The 19,571-nt window shown below is 38.9% G+C and overlaps 1 protein-coding gene across 1 annotated transcript in view; it reads left to right on the top strand.

Annotated features, from left to right (window-relative positions):
- The window catches only part of LAMA3 (laminin subunit alpha 3), a 256,015-nt gene that overhangs the window by 67,462 nt on the left and 168,982 nt on the right, over window positions 1-19,571 (top strand). The window contains exons 5-8 of the mRNA XM_037134081.2: window positions 1,041-1,211; window positions 3,885-3,976; window positions 10,601-10,716; window positions 13,390-13,508. Coding sequence (XP_036989976.2) covers window positions 1,041-1,211; window positions 3,885-3,976; window positions 10,601-10,716; window positions 13,390-13,508 — 498 coding nt within the window. The remainder of the gene's footprint in view (window positions 1-1,040; window positions 1,212-3,884; window positions 3,977-10,600; window positions 10,717-13,389; window positions 13,509-19,571) is intronic.

Raw genomic sequence — 19,571 nt, forward strand, 5'->3', positions numbered from 1 at the left:
ATTCTTTTTTTTTTTTTCAATTGAGGTGTAGTTAACATTGGAAATTCTATCTGAGGTCTCTAATTCTCTGGAAGTCAGGACTCCAGACTGAGGATTCCAGAGAGTTGAAGCCCGTAGATCTCCGACTCTCTTTTTGGGTGGAGTATGGAGAAAGTGGGTTGCTCGTGATCAATGCGAAGACCCTCCCACTGCTTCCCAGACACACGATCCCAGGAAGAGTGACACAATGAAGGGGATGTGGCAGCACTAATTCTTGATCCCATGGACAGCTGAGTGACATCTGGGAAAAAATGAATTGTTCTCCTTTAGGGTGCATTTTTCCCCCTGTGAAGTTGGTCAGGCTGTTGTTAGAGGGAACGGGAAAACAGAGGTAGAGAAAATCAGAGAATTCCATGGATATTGTTTGGCTATAATGAGCATGAAGTGAATGTCAAATAAGCTTTTCCAAAGGGTGTCGGTCTCCCCCTCTTTAGGTAGAAAGATCTTGAGTAGCTCTACCCAGTATCTTGCAATGAGTGGTGAGTGGTTCATGTCTCAAATGGTTTGGACTTGAACTTCATTACCTCAAGCTTTAAAATAAAACCTTGGTTTTGTATAACTATTTTATCTCCTTCACTGTCAACTTTAAATGCTGAGACTCTTTTTCTAAACATCACTGAGGTTTTGATTACCTTAGCTTTGTTTTTTTGATGCAGCTTGACAAAAAGTTGTTTCCTTATCTTTATATATTTTAACATTTTACTTTCAACATTTTGTAGCATTACAACCCCACAACTACACCGATAGCACAAAGGGCTGGAAAAGGAAATGGTAACATCTTCTGAGAATCCAGCTTTCAGAACAGATTGCCAGATTTGAAGAGAAGGTGAACTAGCAATTTTTTAGACATAAACAAGATCCAACACCACCTACAAACATCAAATGGCTCAAGGAAACCTAGTGCTTTGGGATGTAGGAGTTATTGATAGTCACTTGCTGCTAAATTTTGATGAAAGGACTTTTTCTCCCTGTGTGTGTGTGTGTGTGTGTTGTTATTTTAGGTTGTGGTGTCTTTGATAAACGGTCGTCCCGGTGCGAAAAATTTTACTTTCTCCCACACTCTGAGGGACTTCACCAAGGCAACAAACATACGCTTGCGCTTCCTGCGAACCAACACCCTGCTTGGACACCTCATCTCCAAGGCACAGCGAGACCCAACTGTTACTAGGAGGGTGAGTCGTGTTTTTAGGTGCCTAGACAGCAACTTTTTACACTTTTTATTTTGCTTATCAAATGAACTGCCTTGAACTCATTCATTCAAGTAATATTTACAGCAAGTACTGGTGTCGGCATAGGAGTTGTTTTTGTCTGAAATACTAGACATAAATTAGAAGTTTGCTTCTTGAGGAAAAATGACTACATTCAAAGAAGATGAAAGGCAAAGGACAACAGCCGGCATGGTATTAGTCTGATATAAGGACAAACAGTCCCCAGGTTTCAGAGGCTTAACAAAGTCAAGGTTCATTGTTTGTTCACGTGACAGTCTAATGTGCTCAGCAGGTGGGACCAGTTCCACAAAGTCGTTAAGTGAATGCGGCTTGTTAAATTGAATGCGCAGCCTGTGGGTCCTCAGAGTCTTCTCTGGCTCCCCTGCGTCAGGTCGGAAGATGATGGAAGAGACAGAGGGCAGGAGAGACCTACAAGTTCCCAGCCACACAGGTCACTTCCATTGGCAGGAACTGATTGTATAGTCCCACCTAGATGCAGGAGGCTGGGAAATGTAATCTACCAAAGCAGAGGCAACATGGATATTGGTGAGCACTGGTGCTCCCACTACGTGGGATGTATAGCCTGAACATCTCTCACTCAGTGTCCGGAGAGTACCCCTGTCTTCCGGGCACGGAGTGGACCATCAGAACAAATACCCTGAGCTCACTGTTCACCGCAGTCTGATTTCCTGCTAATGCCTCCCATTGACCAAACCCAACAGAAAGCCAGAGAACAATAGACCCTTGTTGCAGCCCATAGAGTTCAGCCTCAGGGTAAAGAGCAGGGTGGAGAAAGGTGGAGAGTGGATCTGGAAGGGTGAATGGAAGGTGACCTACGCACCTTATAGAGTGTGCCTTCTTATGTAAGTACTGTTAGAGAGCTGGAAAAGGAAGAGAGAAAAGTAAGTTTTGCTCCAGTTTCAAGGATTTTCCAAAAAGTCCTGTTATCTTGGGTGTAGGTGGCTTGTCTTCCGCATTTCCTGCGCTGTTAGCACTCCTAGCTGCTGTATGCGGGAACTGTCCTGGGTCCGAGGATGGAATTTATAAGGGCGGGGCTTTCTGATAAACTGTGGCCAGACTGTGTTTCCATTCCTCCAGGTGTTTAGTAGCCCTGCTACAAATGTACCTTGCCATCATTTTTTAAAATTTGTCTTGTGGGGAGTTGAAAGATTTATACTGTTATGTATGTATATTTCTTTTCACCTAGGTGAATGCTATCTTCTCTATTAAGCAATTTTTAATGGAGGGCACAACATATAATCTCGAATCCCCAAATCTAAGTAGCTTCTTTGAATGGAGGAACAGCAGTGCCGTGGGGAGAAAGCTGATCACGTGCTTCTCTCTTTGCTGCTGCCACCCTTAACACGTATGCAGAGAGAAACTTCCGTGGTGATCAGCTGAGAAGCCTCTGAGTGTTAATGGATCACAGGAAGCCCTCGAATATTGAATTTACCCATATTAACAAGAAAGGCTGTAAATGCCTTCAAACTAAGTAAGATGTTGTCAGGAAGCTTAGACACTTCAACAGTTTTTATAGAGAAAATCAGAACGGAACCTCAATATCGAGTCAATAGGCACTTTAAGATGACTAATCTCGACAGCAATAGCAAAAAGATACAAAACCCTCTTATCCTTGTGAATTCAAAGACTTTCTCACTGGGAGGTATGTTCACAACAGAACGATTATTCTAAAACCCCCAAATTACTCACAGACCCCTATGGATCTCCCACCAAGCCTGAGAAGTCGGGGCGCTGGCACACGGTGTCACCTGTGGGCACCAGCCCAGAGGCCTGCAACCCACCAGAGATGTGCCCCGTCCGTGCAACGGCTGACTCACAGCTGTGGCCTGGCCTTGGGGCTGATCCTCAGCTAGATCTGAAGCTTGCTTTGTCTGGCCTTTTGGAGCTTGAACTTCAGTGTTTGGCCTTAGTAACCTTGAGCTAGTAAGGCTTCAGCAATTGCTGATGGCACCTGCCAGTCTCAGAGCGCTGTGTTTGATCACCTTTGTAAACACTCTCTCCCTTCACAAAGCCTGTACATGCATAACAGGAACAAAATTTGTGATTCAAAAATTTATTTTTGGTAAATAAATATGTTTAACTTATAAAACCCAGATTTACATTTAAAAAATAAGCTAGGAAGCACTTACTCTATTTCCAAAAGGCTAAAGGGTATAATTCTTTCCCAAGGCAATTTCCCTCCATGCATTTAAAGCATTTTATTTTTAAAAAGGTCCAAATTCAGCATTATGCTATTAAATTTTATTGAGGAATGCATTTATTTGCATAAGACAAATTATATCCAAATGTGGCTCCCTTGGAGTTGAGGCGGGCTCAAGTGTGGCTCAGTGGGTTGAGTGCTGTTCTGTAAACTGAAGAAGGCTGCCAATTTGATTCCTGGGCGGGAGTGCCTGCCTGGGTTGTGGGCCAGGTCCCTGGTTAGGGGTGACTGATGTTTCTCTCCCTCTCTTTCTTCCTTCTTACCCCTCTCTCTAAAGATAAATAAATGAAAATCTTAAAAAGAGGTAACACAGTGAAAGAGAAGCAGGTCCAGGGTAGATATTCCTTAAAGATTAGTAAAGCAAAGTCTTTGTTGCATTTTGGTAAAATGGACACATTGTGTTTTCTGTTGCATAGTATTATTATAGCATAAAGGACATCAGCATTGGTGGGCGGTGTGCTTGCAATGGCCATGCTGAAGTGTGCAATGCAGACAATCCTGAAAAACTGTAAGTACATTGTACAGATTTGTTATCCTTGCTATGAATAAGTCTAATTGTTTCAGTGAATGTTTGCATCCCCTTAAATATCTCTAATTCCCTGCCCCAACCCCCATCAACCCTCACCCCAGGCAGACAGTGCCGCAGGCAGGCACAAATAATTGATAAGTGTTGCCAAGAGAAACAACACTTGTTTGTCATCCTGGATCTAGAGGGATCAGGGGTATACAGGTTCAAATCCTTCCCCCCCATTTTTTATTTTCATAAAATACACATAATGTAAACTTTAGAACCGTAACCATGTGTAAGTGTACTGTTCAGTAATGTTAAGTGTATTCGCATCGTTGTACAGCCAATCTCCAGAACATCTTTCAAAAATAAAATTCATACCTGTTAAGTGACTCCCCACTCCCTCCTCCCCCAGCCACTGACAACCACCATACTATTCTCTGTCTCTATGATTTTGACTACGCTAGGTACCTTATATAAGTGGAATTATATAGTGTTTGTCTTTTTATGACTGGCTTATTGCACTCGGCATAACGTCCTCAAGATCCATCCATCTTGTAGCGTGTGTCAGTAGTTCCTTTATTTTTGACACTGAATAATATTTCATTATGTATGCACCACATTTTGTTTATCCATTCATCTGTCAATAAACACTTAGGTTTCTGTTATTGGCTATGAACATGGTTGTACCCAGTTTTGTTTTTAATTGAAGTATATTTCACATAGAATAAGATGCATGGATTATAAATATTAAGTGTTCAGCAATTGCATACATTCATGTTACCAACCACGAGAGAGACTTTTAAGCACTGGAAGTTACTGGAATGCTAGATACAGTAATAATTTTCTCTCAGTGTTTCATTTAAAAATCTACATTTCCCGATGAGTAGCATTTACCAGAGACACATTTTACTTCAGTCAGATTCAGGTGTGTGCATTGCTGGGCCTGGTTTCGCGTTCAGGCAGAGGTGCCAGCTTCCAGTTTATGTGGGTGCTTGTGGGGCCCTTATCCCGGACCGGCAACTGTCCCTGAGGTTGTCACTCCTCGTTCAGGGATCAGTGGCTCTGTCTGAGATAACAGTGTGAATCCAACAACCAGCTTGCCTTCAACTGGCTCGGACTTTTTTGTTAAAAATTAACCCATCACCCCTGTGTAGTCCCATGGAGGTTACTAGAAGTCAGGTCAGAGTTAGAGAGAGGGAAGCAAACAGGTTGGTCTGTTGATCCTGACCCTGAGACTAAGTGGCTCCACAGGGGAGAGTAAAGTCAACAGAGGAGTCTGGGTTTCCCTCCCGGAAGGACTGCCAAGCCCTGTGGACTCTGCAGGCCTGGAGGAGTCGCATCCTGGGCGCGTGTGAGTGGAGAGGCCATCTCCTCGTGCCTCGGCGAGAGGTTCAGTTTGCCACCTGTCTGCACCAGCACAACTGCCTCCTACGTGTTGGGTTTGCTTCTGACCAACCAGCCGGCTTGCACAAGTGCTGCTACAATCCAAATCCATGAACAGGAAAAAAAAATCTTATACTTAAGGGGATGCAGTGATTTAATGAAGGAAGCCAGGGCTGGATAATCGGAAAAGTTAGTTGCTCATCAAGGAGAACTGGCAGAAAGGGGCTTTAATTAAGCGTGCATACCACATTGACTTTGATGCATGGAAACGGGAATCAATCACCTCATTGATTCCGAGCTCCCTAGGAATCCAACCAAAAAGAGAAAACTGCTCAGTTTCATATTTCACTATAATCATAATCTAAAAAGCAGCCAGTTGCTCAGGGGGAGCATGACCGTTGACATCGGAATGAGGTAAGACAGTCCTCTGGGATCAGGGCAGAGCGGCCGTCAGGAAGGGGATTCCCTAGTCGTGACTTTAAGCGAGAGCCCTCACGGTAGGTGCAAGGGACAGTTTTCTTTTTTTAAAAATATATTTTGTTGATATGCCATTACAGTTGTCCTATTCCCCCTCTTCATTCCTCTCTACCCTGCACACCCCTCCCCCACCATTCCCCCCTTTTGTTTATGTCCATGTGTCACAAGTTCTTTAGATTCTATATTTCCCACACTATTCTTGCCCTCCCCCCTGTCTATTTTCTACCTACCATCTATGCTTCTTATTCTCTGTACTTTGCCCCCCCTTCTCCTCCTCCCACTCCCCTCTTGCTAACCCTCCCTGTGATCTCCATTTCTATGGTTCACTCCTGATCTAGCTGTCCTCTTAGTTTGCTTTTGTTTTAGTGTGGTTATTAATAACTGAGTTTGCTGTCTTTTCACTGTTCACATTTTTGATCTCCTTTTTCTTAGATAAGTCCCTTTAACATTTCATATAATAAGGGCTTGGTGATGATGAACTCCTTGAACTTGACCTTATCTGAGAAGCACTTTATCTGCCCTTCCATTCTAAATGAAAGCTTTGCTGGATAGAGCAATCCTGGATGTAGGTCTTTGCATTTCATGACTTGGAATACTTCTTTCCAGCCCCTTCTTGCCTGTAAGGTCTCTTTTGAGAAATCCGCTGACAGTCTGATGGGAACTCCTTTGTAGGTGACTGTCCCCTTATCTCTTGCTGCTTCTAGGATTCTCTCCTTCATTTTAATCTTGGCTAATGTAATTATGATGTGCCTTGGTGTGTTCCTTCTTGGGTCCAAATTCTTTGGGACTCTCTGAGCTTCCTGGATTTCCTGGAAGTCTATTGCCTTTGCCAGATTGGGGAAGTTCTCCTTTGTTATTTGTTCAAATAAGTTTTCCATTTGTGGCTGTTCCATTTCCCCTTCTGGTACCCCTATAATTTGGATGTTGGAACATTTAAAGATGTCCTGGAGGTTTCTAAGCCTCTCCTCATTTTTTTGAATTCTTGTTTTCTGTTTGGTCATTTTTTTCTTCTTTCTGGTCCACTCCCTTGATTTGAGTCTCAGTTTCCTTTCCATCACTATTGGTTTCCTGTGCATTTCTCTTCATTTCAATTAGTTTAGCCTTCATATGTTCCTCTAATTTGTGACTATAATCAACCAGTTCTGTGGGCATCCTGGTCACCAGTGTTTTGAACTGTGCATCCAATAGGTTAGCTATCTCTTGGTCACTTAGAATTATTGGCTCTGGGTATTTGAGCTTTTCTTGAGCCATAATGTTTTGGTCTGTTCACATCTGTTATGTATAAAAGGCAGAGCCTTAGGTATTCTTTTTTTTTTTTAAATTAAATTTTATTTAGGTACTTTTTAAGTACATTTTTTTTTATCTATTTCTCCCATCCCCCCCCCCGCCGGGTCTCCCCCCTCCCTCTTATTCCCCCCCCCCAGTCTTCATCCCTGTGTCTTTCATACTTGTTCCTCAAAATCCCTCCCCCTTTTTCTCCTTAAATTTCCTTCCCTCTCCCCTCTGCGCTGCCCACTTGTTCTCTATTTCAGTGTCTTTGTTTTTATTCTGTTTGCTTGTTTGTTTTATTCTTTAGCTTCCTGTCAAAGGTGAGATCATATGGTATTTGTCCTTCAATGCCTGGCCTATTTCACTCAGCATAATGCTTTCCAGTTCCATCCATGTTGTTGCAAAAGGTAGTAGCTCCTTCTTTCTCTCTGCTGCATAGAATTCCATTGTGTATATGTACCACAGTTTTTTGATCCATTCGTTTACTGATGGGCACCTAGGTTGCTTCCAACTCTTGGCTATTGTAAATTGTGCTGCTATGAACATTGTGGTGCATAGGTTCTTTGAAATTGATGTTTTAGGATTCTTGGGGTATAATCCTAGCAGTGGAATTGCTGGGTCAAAAGGCAGGTCAATTTTTATTTTTCTGAGAAAATTCCATACTGTTTTCCATAATGGTTGTACCAGTCTGCAATCCCACCAACAGTGAACTAAGGTCCCCTTTTCCCCACAACCTCTCCAACATTTGTTGTTTGTTGCTTTGTCTATTATAGCTATCCTGACTGGTGTAAAGTGGTATCTCATTGTGGTTTTAATTTGCATCTCTCTGATAGCTAATGATATTGAGCATCTCTTCATGTGTCTCTGGATATTCTGTATGTCCTCTTCAGAGAAGTGTCTGTTCAAGTCCTTTTCCCATTTTTTAATTGGGTTCGATGTCTTCCTAGAGTGGAGTTGTGTAAGTTCTTTGTATATTTTGGAGATTAAACCTTTGTCTGATGTATCATTGGCAAATATGTTTTCCCATACAGTTGGTTGTCTTTTTAATTTAATACTGTTTTCTTTAGCCATGCAGAAGCTTTTTATTTTGATGAGATCCCATTTGTTTATTCTTTCCTTTATATTTCTTGCTCTAGAGGACATATCTGTAAAAATGTTGCTGCGTGGAATATCTGAGATTTTCTTGCCAATGTTCTCCTCTAGGACTTTAATGGTGTCATGGCTTATATTTAAGTCTTTTATCCACCTTGAATTTATTTTGGTGTATGGTGTAAGCTGGTGCTCAAGTTTCATTTTTTTGCACGTAGCTGTCCAGTTCTCCCAACACCATTTGCTGAAGAGGCTATCTTTACTCCATTTTATGTTACTGCCCCTTTGTCAAATATTAATTGACTGTAGAGGGTTGGGTTGATTTCTGGGCTCTCTGTTCTGCTCCATTGGTCTATGTGCCTGTTTTTATGCCAGTACCAGGCTGTTTTGATTACAGTGGCTTTGTAATACAGTTTGATATCAGGTATTGTGATCCCTCCTACTTTGTTCTTCTTTCTCAAAAGAGCAGCTGCTATTCGGGAGAGCCTTAGGTATTCATCAGGGTGAGGCAACCCAGGTCGCTGGGTTGTGATGCTGTATTTCAGGGCAGGGTCAGAGAGGGGCAATGGTGTTTGTTCCACTCTCTCTCAGATTTCCGTCCCCTTTGCCACTGCCCACAAGCAAATTGGGCCCTTCTGGTGCTGGTTCCCAGGCGTGTGGGCATGTGTACCCTCCAGGACTCTGTGGGTCTCTCCCACAAACTCTCCCAGCACCTCGACCCCGAAAGTCTTTCCAATTGATGCTTTCAGGCTCTAATTCCCATGGCTGGGGCCCTAGCCTGAGCGGTCTGTCTCACTGTTCATTCCTTCACTTGGTTTACTGTGCTTGAATGAGTGACTGTGGTCAGCCTGCCGCCCTATGCCCTCACTGGGTCTGCCCGTTGCTACCCCACACCTGGTATCTGCCAACTGCCTTGTGCTCCTGGGTCGGTCCGGCTGATCTTTCCTGCCTGACCCTGCTTCGCCGATGGCTCCACCCCTCTTACCAGTCTGTCTGAAAGGTTCGTTGTTGTCGGACTTCTGTACAGTGCAATTTTCTGTGTTTTGGCTGCGTTTTTGTTATTAAAACTTTGTTGTCTTTAAACTTGGTTGTGCAAGGAGGCACTGTGTTTCCACCTACGCCTCCATCTTGCCTGGAAGTGACAGTTTTCTATACTAAAGTCAGAACAGGCAGTTATTCAGGGGTGCCAATATGATTCAGACAAGTACCCAGCTTTTTTTTTTTTTTTTTTTGCTATGCTCAATTTTCATTTCCCTGTAAGAGCAATTGGACTGTATGTTCTTCAAACCATCTTCCCTAAATAATTCTTTTAGTCCAGTTTATGCAATGATGTCACTGGCAATGAACTGAAATCATCTCTCACTTGGACTCCAGATGTCCTTTGCTGCCAGCTAAATTGATGTCCCTTTGCTTTCTCAGGCAGCTGAGTGGGGAGAGGAATGAGAGACATGGAACTGGGTATTGGCCTTCCCACCTCCCCGCTGTAGAATTGAGGGAATCCCCACAGGCCCAGCCAAAGGCCCTTTTCCCTCTTTATTCCTCTTTATCTTATTTATTAAATTCACTTATTTATTTAGATATTTACCTATATGTGTATACCATTTAACTTAAAGCATTGTGCTCTACCAAAAAGAATAAGATATATTCCATGCAATTTTCTTTTTTCTCTTACTTCTTGTGAATCCTCTTTCGAGCTCAGATGAGTGGGAACTCAGAGCTTGGAGTTCTAATCCAATGCCATGACTGCAACAATTTCACTATAATTTTGTAAAGTTTTAAGGCAGATGTATACATTTTTGAAGGTAGGTTTTTAAAGACTTTTACGCCTGTGCCTTGTTGAGCAATCTCAGCTTTGGGCCCGAGGATGAAACGGTCAGTTGGAGTGGGTGTGGGCTCCTGGGACAGGTCCTCTGAGATCTCATTGCAGGCTCCTTGGGCCTGGTGAGTCTCTGTGAATGGCCCCAGGTTGAGAGCAAGGTATCTGAGTGGACCTTTCTCACAGGATGATGCCAGATCTTTGTGAAGAGGTGATACTCCACGCATCTCACTAAACTCAGCCCTGGTTGCTAATGTGGTTTATTGTAATATAATATGGTAGTGAAGAAAGAGCTGGGACTTCAGAGTTGGACAAAGAGGTTTGAAATATGGCTCTCATTTATCACGAACTGACCTTTGGCAAGTGTTTTAATATCTCTGAACCTTAATGCCAACATCTGTAAAACAGAGATAATAAGTAGGATGGGGAGAAAGACTTGAAATAATATATGCAAAGTGTTTTCATTCTCATTAATTACTCTGTATATGGTACCATGGGTGACCACGGTGACTGTGAGTTTTTATGCAGGAACAACTGATCTTAATGAAAACCTTCCAATAACTGAGACTGCCTCACCACTTGCCCAGGTTTCGGTGTGAGTGCCAACACCACACCTGCGGGGAGACCTGTGACCACTGCTGTGCCGGCTACAGCCAGAGGCGCTGGCAGCCTGCCACGTGGGAGCAGAGCAATGAGTGTGAAGGTGAGCACCGGGGAGGGGCCCTGGGAAATGAGGCCCCTCCTCCCATTTCTACCTGTGTTTTCTCCTGCTTGTGAAGAGAGTGGGATCATGTCAATCTTAGGGATATGGGTCTTTCTATTGTAATAAGTAACTCAGAGACTAGGAGTACAAGTGCCCCACTGTAAATTCAGATATAAATATCAGAAGAAAAATCATAACAGCCATCACAATATGCAAGGATTGGACTGAGTGTTTTAACATAAATTGGCCTCTCTTTTTACCTATCTAAAATATGATGCAGCCACTATTAAATGTCAAATGGGTATCATTCGTTGGGGTGTGATACTGGGTCAGAATCCTAACTGTTTTGAGGACCGAGGTCAAGAGCAGGTGGTGAGATTGGTGGCTGAACAGAGAGCTGGAAGCATTGCAGGGGTGGGGGAGGATGGTGGGAGGGGTGCTGGAGTAGGGTGGAGGAAGGAAAAAAGATGAGAGGCTGCTTTTAATTATGGGTGCGATGTAAAGTAAGGAAACTGTTACTTTAACAAACAAGCCCTATGACATCCAAGTGGGGATTTTCTTTTAAACTGCTCTTCTTAGGAAGCCACATATTTGTTCCAATTGCTGAAAACATTTTTGTAACTTTTAGTTATTGGTTTTAGAGACTGTGTCCCCTTTTTTCCCTGACTACCCTTAGTATATGGATTAAAGATGGATTTGCTTTTTTTGAAATGACCAGGTTTGTAAAACTAGGTGGGTAAGAAAGAATCTGTATTTTACACCTTTTTGCCAAATATTTTTGACACTATTAAGAAATAAAACTGACAATCTTTATGATCAGCAAACTTACTCAGAAGGCATTTCCAGCCAGGAGCTCCAAGAGTGTGCTGACAGATGCCGACCCAGTGGGAAGGTGCTGGCGCTGCGCAGGGCGCTCGGGCGTGTCTGCAGGTCCCAGGGCGCTCCCTGGACGGCCATTCTGACTTTACAGTCAAGTGAAGAATGACTCTCAGTGACTTCCCCATTTCTCACCCCTGGAAGATGGGACGAGAAAGAGGGAACGGTAATAATCCGGGGGCAAGTCTGGAGGACACTTTGATTGAATTAGTGTTATCATGTGAACTCCAACATTAGCAATCTGGGTAGTTTCTCAAACTAATGAAACTGAATTTCAGAGAATGATATGCTTTACTCTTATGACATAAAAAGTGTTAACTAACTTCCTTTTAATATTTTTACACTTATCTAAATGGTTAAAGTTTACAAAAACAGCATGTAGAATTAAGATTTATTTGTTAGGTACTTTCTAAATTCTATTTGAACTAGTGAAAGTCAAAATAAACAGACTCCTTAAGAAATGACTGTGGCAGTAAACATAAATGCCTTGAATGTTTTCTTTTTTAAATCATGGTACCATTGAGGAAATGAAAATAAGAAAGTGTGCAGCCTTTTAAAAACAGGACAACTTGAAAGTCTAACTCCATCTTCTTTCTTAATAGATTTATTTGGGAACTTGATTCAAACATACAAATTGCTAGAAAGACTTGGAAAATTTGATCTAGACAGAATGTAATGAACAGATATTTTGCATAAAAGGGAATAAGAATTTTACTCATGTTAGATCTTTTTCATCTTGGCAATGATGGAACTCCTAAGTGGGTTTTAAATTAGATTTTCTAATTTTAAAACTATTATACATTACTTGTAGAAAACTTAAAAATTATTTTAAAGAAAGGAAAATCTCCAGTCATTCTACTACTCAAAGGAAACCACTGTTAATATCTTTTAGGTAGTTTAGTGTTTTCTCATGCTTACTTTAAATATTCAATAGGGTATTATACAATTTTATATCCTGATATTTTTCACTTGATATTTTTAGATATTTTCCCATATTATTAAAACCCTTCGACATCCTTTTTGGTGGCACATAATACTGTCATCCTGTGGATTTAAGTGTATCCAAAAAGTGTTTGTTGAGTTCCCACTATGTTCTGGAGAATGCGCGCTATTGTAAACAAAACTCAAACAGTTCTTGACTTTTTGGAATAGAAAGTCAAGCAATAGTACTATTATTTGCTTAGCCATTTCTTTATAATTGAACATTAGGATTGTTTCCAATTTATTGCTATTATGAATAGTGCTGAGATGAAAGGCTTAGAATATGGGCTCAGAGAGTAGGCTTTGGAGTCAAACAAAGACAATGCAGGATTCTGCCTCTTTTATTTATGAGCTGTGCACCTGGAGGCACATCCCTTAGCATCTCTAAGCCTCAGCCTCCTCATCTGGCCTAAGGGAATAATAGTACCTGCCTTAGAGAGTTATTGCACTAATTGAGATATTGCATGTAAAGCACTTTTTACAGTGTACCGGGAACTCAATTATTCTTGTTAATAGTAGTATTAGCAGTAATAGTGATGTTCTCTTTGTGTATGATAACTTAATTTGTTGTAACTACATATCTTATTTTTTTGAAAGAGAAACCTCTCCCACTTAATATTAAATGAAAGAAGCTACAAATTGCATATATTTATAGATTGAACTTTATGTCAAAGTCCCCAAAATTTTCCACTGAGAGTGTCCCTAGTGTTCCAAAAGGGACTTTATTGCAGCTCAATAAGCAGTAATATTCTTTGGGAAAATTTACTAAGCGTCTTGTAGTCACGAAGCAATATTAACTTAGAATGCCCTTTTCAGCATGCAACTGCCATGGCCACGCCATCGACTGTTACTACGATGCAGAAGTTGAGAAGCAGCAGGCAAGCTTGAATACCCAAGGCATCTACGCAGGTGGAGGGGTGTGCATTAATTGTCAGGTGAGGCACCATCTAAGTCAAATGGATGTGTCATGGTAGGAAATAGACATTCATTAAGCCCTGCTCTCCAAAAAGATGTCAAGAAAGTTATAAGCAATTGAAAGCATTTTCTGAAATCATTTCTCTACTTTTATACATGAAAGTTGTTAGCTGGCTGTAGTTTAGGCATTGAAGGGAAAATGGAGTGATGCCTGTTTGCCCATGGTCTGTTGATTAGGTTCTTCATTTAAGTTTTTATCTAACTAGAGAGGAGAATTCGTGGCTGTCATCCTGACTGCTGTCCACCTTAGGGTATAAAGGCTCTACAATTAGAGGAAAGTAAGAGTCAACCTCAGTGCTGACCCTAAATTCAGTGATCAGACAGATTTTAAATCTAGTCTCACTGAGAAAGTGCATCAGGATTAGTCAACAATGTCTGCCATTGACACCAAATATGAAACACCAATTTTTCCATCTTGTATATAGGACAGTTTGGTTCACTGGAAATTAGCCAAGAGCAGAGTACGGCTGAAGAGGGTACAATGTCCATGAAAATTGTCTATATTGTCGCACAGTCTTGTGTGCTTTTAGAGCGATGTTTTGTTAAAGAGGTACTCTTTTCATTAGCTGCCCATGTATATTTAATCAGGACCACACATGCTTAGAAAGGCCCACCATTCTCCACCTGTCACTCTACACTCTTTATATCCTGTCTTTGCAGATAATTAAAATACAAGTAAAATATAGGTCACATAGTTGCATGTATACATGAAAATCACAGGGTTTTATGTATAAGGGAAAGATCCAAGGATCTTTTTACAGCTATGCACTACAAGACCCTCAGGTAATTTGTATGCAAATTAAAATTGCAGAAGCTTTGGACTAAGATTTGTAGGTAGAATGCTTTCTGCAGATGAAGGGTGAAGCCCCTTCAATGTGTCTTTAAAATACATTGTTCCTCCTTTTCCTTCTCTCAGTGATATTATGTTTTGTACTTTGCTGTTCCAGAAAAACATCAATCTAGTCTTTTTCATAATGGCTCTGCAAAAGTATTTTTCTTTTGTATATGAATTATTGAAGTTCTGTTTAGGTTCATTGCACTTTTTTCCAATTTAATTTTTAAATGCCTTTATTTAAGTTAGGTCTATATATACAAAACATAAACTGTATCATTTAGCCATTTTTAAATTTAAGAATGATTAACTTTTATATTGTATTCATAATCAAAGAGCAAGAAAAGAGCTTTGCTTCTGTTATAGTTTAGCTCCAACAGGACCCGCACCTCCCTGAAAACAAGTGCAGACTACAGACAAAATACAAAAAACAAAAAACAAAGTAGACCCCCTTTCCAAAACAATGATCTGAAAGCACTGGGGAATCAACAGAAGCAGGATGATACTGGAGAAGAGCTGCCACTGGATGAGGGGATCAGCTTGGGGGGGGTGACTTTTATTTTTTTTTAACTTTTAGCCAGCAGGCAAGTCAGAATTGGTGCTATGTGCTTTAGAGAAAATTCCTTCCAAAATAGGGCTTGAAGGGCAAGAGGGCAGAGCTTGGAACAATCAGAACTTTTGGAAAGTGAGTGGGGAGTCTAGGGAAAAAGAAATTGAGAGTAAATTCCTAAATCAGTGTGTAAATTCTTCTTAAGTTTATGACTGACCCCCGAACTATTCATACATAGGATGGATTTCAGCTAAGACTGAAATAATTTATTTGAGATTTGAGTTACCACTCTAGAGTCAGAGCTTGCAGTTTAAGTAAAATCAATTGTTTCAATGCAAAATGAAATATTCTTTAGAGAAATATTACAAACTCCAGAGACTCTATAATATAATATTTATAATGTCTAAGATACAATTCAAAATTTATTGACATTTGAAGAACCAAAAAAGTGACCTATTTGCATGAGAAAAGAAATCAGTAAAGACCTGAAAATCAATCAGTCCTGAGATAGCCCAGATGTTATTGTTAATAGTTAAGGATTTTAGATCTGCTGTTATAACTATGCCCCCAGATGTAATTACAACATGTTCCCAATTAAGAGACAATAAATATCAGCAGAGAAATAAAAACAATGAAAGGAACCAAATGAAAATTCCAGAACTAAAACATACAATATATTAAATTAAAATTTCACTCTATCGTGTAATAGCAGGATGAAGAAAACAGAACAGTCAGCAAATCTGAAGATAAACTGGTAGGAATTATCCAGTCTGACAAAGAGAAAGAAAAAGATTTTAAAAAATGAACAGAGATTTTAGCAAAGTGTCAAACACACATGTAACTGGAATCCCAGAATAAAGGGGAGAGAATGAAGGGAAAAAAGAAAAAGAAGAAGGTACAACGGCAGAAAACTCCTTAAATCCTGTAATTGACTATTACTCAAAAGATTTAGTGAACTCAGAGGTGGATACATACAAAGAAAATCCCCCCTGGGCCCAACAGTCAAACTGCTGAAAACCAAAGACAAAGTGAAATGCTTGAAAGTAGGCAGAAAAACAACACCTAACAATATCTGTGGACATCTCATTAGAAGCTATGAAGTCCACGAGATAGTGGAGCCATACCTTTAAAGTGCTAAAAGAAAAAATTTGGTGACTCAGACTTTTGTATTTAGCAAAAATATTCTTCAAGAAGGAAAACAAAAAAAAAGTTTCATCAATAAGATAAAAAGCCAGAAATGCTAAAGCAAGTTTTTTTAAGTTAAAGATCTATGACACCAGATGGAAACTCAGATCCTCAGGAAGAAATGAAGAGTATTAGATTATAAATGTGTAGGTAAATATCAAGAAGTATTAAAAGTTAAAACAATTTAGGGATTCTTACACAAAAAATTATGACACTATATTGTGAGATTTATAGTGTGTAGATATAATACATATACATATGGAACTATAGTATAAATAACAACAAGGACATATAAGACTATAAGGTTTCTACACTGTTCATGCGATGGTACAATATTAACCCTAATCGGGCTGTGAGAAGTTAAGGATGCACATTGTAACCCTAAAGCAATTCACTAACAAAAATAATGCAAAGAGGCATAGCTAAAAGGCTATTAGGTAAATTTAAATGTACTATAGTTTAAAATATATACAAATAATCCAAATAAGGGAGGAAAGAAGGAAGAGAAGGATGAAATACACATATACACCCCCACACACACAATGGAGAAAATAAAAAATAAATTAAAAAATGACAGACCTATTTCGAATCCTGTCCATACACACAGATTATATGTTAATGAACTAAATACTCTAATTCAAAAGCAGAAGTTGTCAGAATGGATAAGAAAACAAGACTCAACTTGATATATTCTGTATATAAGAGGTGCAGTTTAAATATATAGACTAAATAGGTTGAAAGTAAATGAGTGGAAAAATGTTTTCAATAAATAATAAACAATAGAAGGATACAGTGGCAATATTATTGTCAGATAAAATAAATTTTAGTACAAAAAAGCTATAATAGAGATAAATAGTGATATTTCATCATAATTAAAGGATCAATTCATCAGGGAAACATTGCAATCATAATAACAGAGGTTTAAAATTCATAACACAAAATTAGACAAAATTAAAAGGAAAAATAGGCAATTTTATGATAATAGTTTACTGAGATTGATCACTAGGAAAACTCTGACATTTGAAGCAACACACTTCTAAATAATCCTTATCAAAAAAAGAATCTCGATGGTAATTAGGAAAGATTTTAAATTAAGTAATAATAAAAACGCAACACATCGAAATTTGTGGGGTTCAGCTAAAGCAACTTAAAGGGAAATTCACATCTTTATATGTTTGTTCTACCTTAAGAAACTAGTAAAATAACAGCCAAATAAATCAAAAGTAAGTAGAAAGAAGAAAATAGTAAAGATAAGAGCAGAATTCAGCAAAAGAGAAAACATGCAAACAATAAAGAAACTTAACAAAACCAAAAGCTGGCCTTCTGTAAAGGTCAACAAAATCAATCAGCTCTCAGCTGCACTGGTCAGGGTTACAAATTACCAGTATATCATATTCAAAAGAGTGTTTGTCATTAGAATTATTACAGACATTGAAAAGAAAATACAAAAATACTGTGAGCAAATTTCTGCCAACAAAATTATGCCAACAGAGATTAAATGGAAAGATGTTTTGAAAACTACTACTTAATAGAACTGATAACACATTAAAGCAGAGCATCTGAATAGCCCTATAGTTATAAAAGAAATTGAGTTTATTATAAAAATTTTCCTTTAAAGAAAGTTCTGGGCCCAGATAGTTTTACTGTCAAATTCTGTTAATCATTTAGGGAAGATGTAACACCAATCTTACATGAGTTATTTTGGAAAACGGAGGAAAGAACACTTCCTGACTTATTTGATGAGGTCAACATAACCTTAACAGCAAACCTGACAGACATTGCATAAAATAAAATTGCTGACCTATATCTTTTATGAACATCATAGATTAAAAAATAATTAACAAAATACTGGAAAATAACATTCAGCAATATATTATAAAGATAATACATTTTGACAAGTAAGGTTTATCTCAGGGAAGCAAGGTTGATGGAGCATTCAAAAGTCAATCTGTATAATTATATTTAAATAAAAGAGAAGAGCCTTGTAAAATATCATTAGACAAAACAAATACCCATTTTATGATAAAAATGTTAGCAAGTTAGTAACAGAAATGACATTCTGCAATTTGATAGAGCATTTATGAAAAACTATGACTATCATCATCTTATTGGTAAACTACTGAACTATTTCCTTCTAAAGTTCAGGAACAGGTGAGGAAGATAGCTTTTCACCACTTCTTTCCAACAGCGGTCTGGAGGTTCCAAGTATTGCACTAAGGCAAGAAAAGGAAATAAAAGGCACTAAAATTAGAAAGGAAAAAGTAGAAGTACCTATATTTACAGATGACATTATTTATGTAGAAAATCCTAAGGAATATATAAAACAACTACCATAACTAAAAAGTGAACTACAGAATACAAGGAAGTTATATTGAAAATAATTGTATTTCATCTACTAGTAGCAAGCAACAGGAAAATGAAACAAATATTCAGTTAAAATAGTGTCAAAAACATAAAATTCTTAGGAACAAATTGAACAAAATATATGCAAGACCGCTATATTAAAGCTAAATAACATTGCTGAGAGAAATTTAGAAAGAAAAGATGTAATATATTTATGTATTGGAAGACTCAGTATGAAGGTATCAATTCTCCCCAAATTGTTCTAAAAATTCAATGCAGGGTTTTTCTTTGTAGAAATTGACAAGTGGATTCTAAAGTTTATATGGTTATATAAATGATCTAGAATATGCAAAGCCATCTTGAAGCAGTATAATAATGTTAGAGAAATTATATTATCTTACTTTATGACTAACTATAAAGCTATAGTAATCAAAACAGTGTGATGTCAAGAGAGGACACACAGATCAATATAACAGAACAGGGAGCACCGAAACAGAACCATACTTATATAGACATTTGTTTTTTGATTAAAAATACCAAAGCAATCCAGTGGGTTGTAGGGTGGGGAGAAAGTTCTTTCAACAAAAGGTTCTGAAATAACTGGATATTTATATGGGAAAAATAAACCTTGACCCCTACCTCAAATCATACAAAAAAAAAACTAAATTAAAGCTAAAACTATAAACCTTTAGAGAAAAATATAGGAGAATATCTTTGTGATTCAAAGGATGACAAGTTTTCTTAGGTCATGGAAAGCAATAACCATAAAAACCTGACAAATTAAATTTCATCAGAATTAGAAATTTGTGCTCACAAAAGATACTATTCAGAAAATAAATAGGCAAGGTACAGATAGAAAATATTACAAAACACAAATCTGACAAGTGGTATGTATTCAGGATACAAAAAGAACACCCACAGCTCACTAATGAAAAGACAAATAACCCAATAAAACACACAAAAGATTTTTTAAAAGATTTTATTTATTTATTTTAGAGAGGGGGAGGGCAGGAGAAAAAAAGGGGAAGAAACATCAATATGTGATTGACTCTCGTGTGCCCCTTGTTGGGGACGTGGCTTGCAACCTAGAGTGCTCCGTGACTGGGCATGGAA

This window comes from Artibeus jamaicensis, unplaced genomic scaffold (genome assembly GCF_021234435.1).
Source record: "Artibeus jamaicensis isolate MK-2021 breed Jamaican fruit bat unplaced genomic scaffold, CSHL_Jam_final contig_354, whole genome shotgun sequence".
Taxonomy (NCBI): domain Eukaryota; kingdom Metazoa; phylum Chordata; class Mammalia; order Chiroptera; family Phyllostomidae; genus Artibeus; species Artibeus jamaicensis.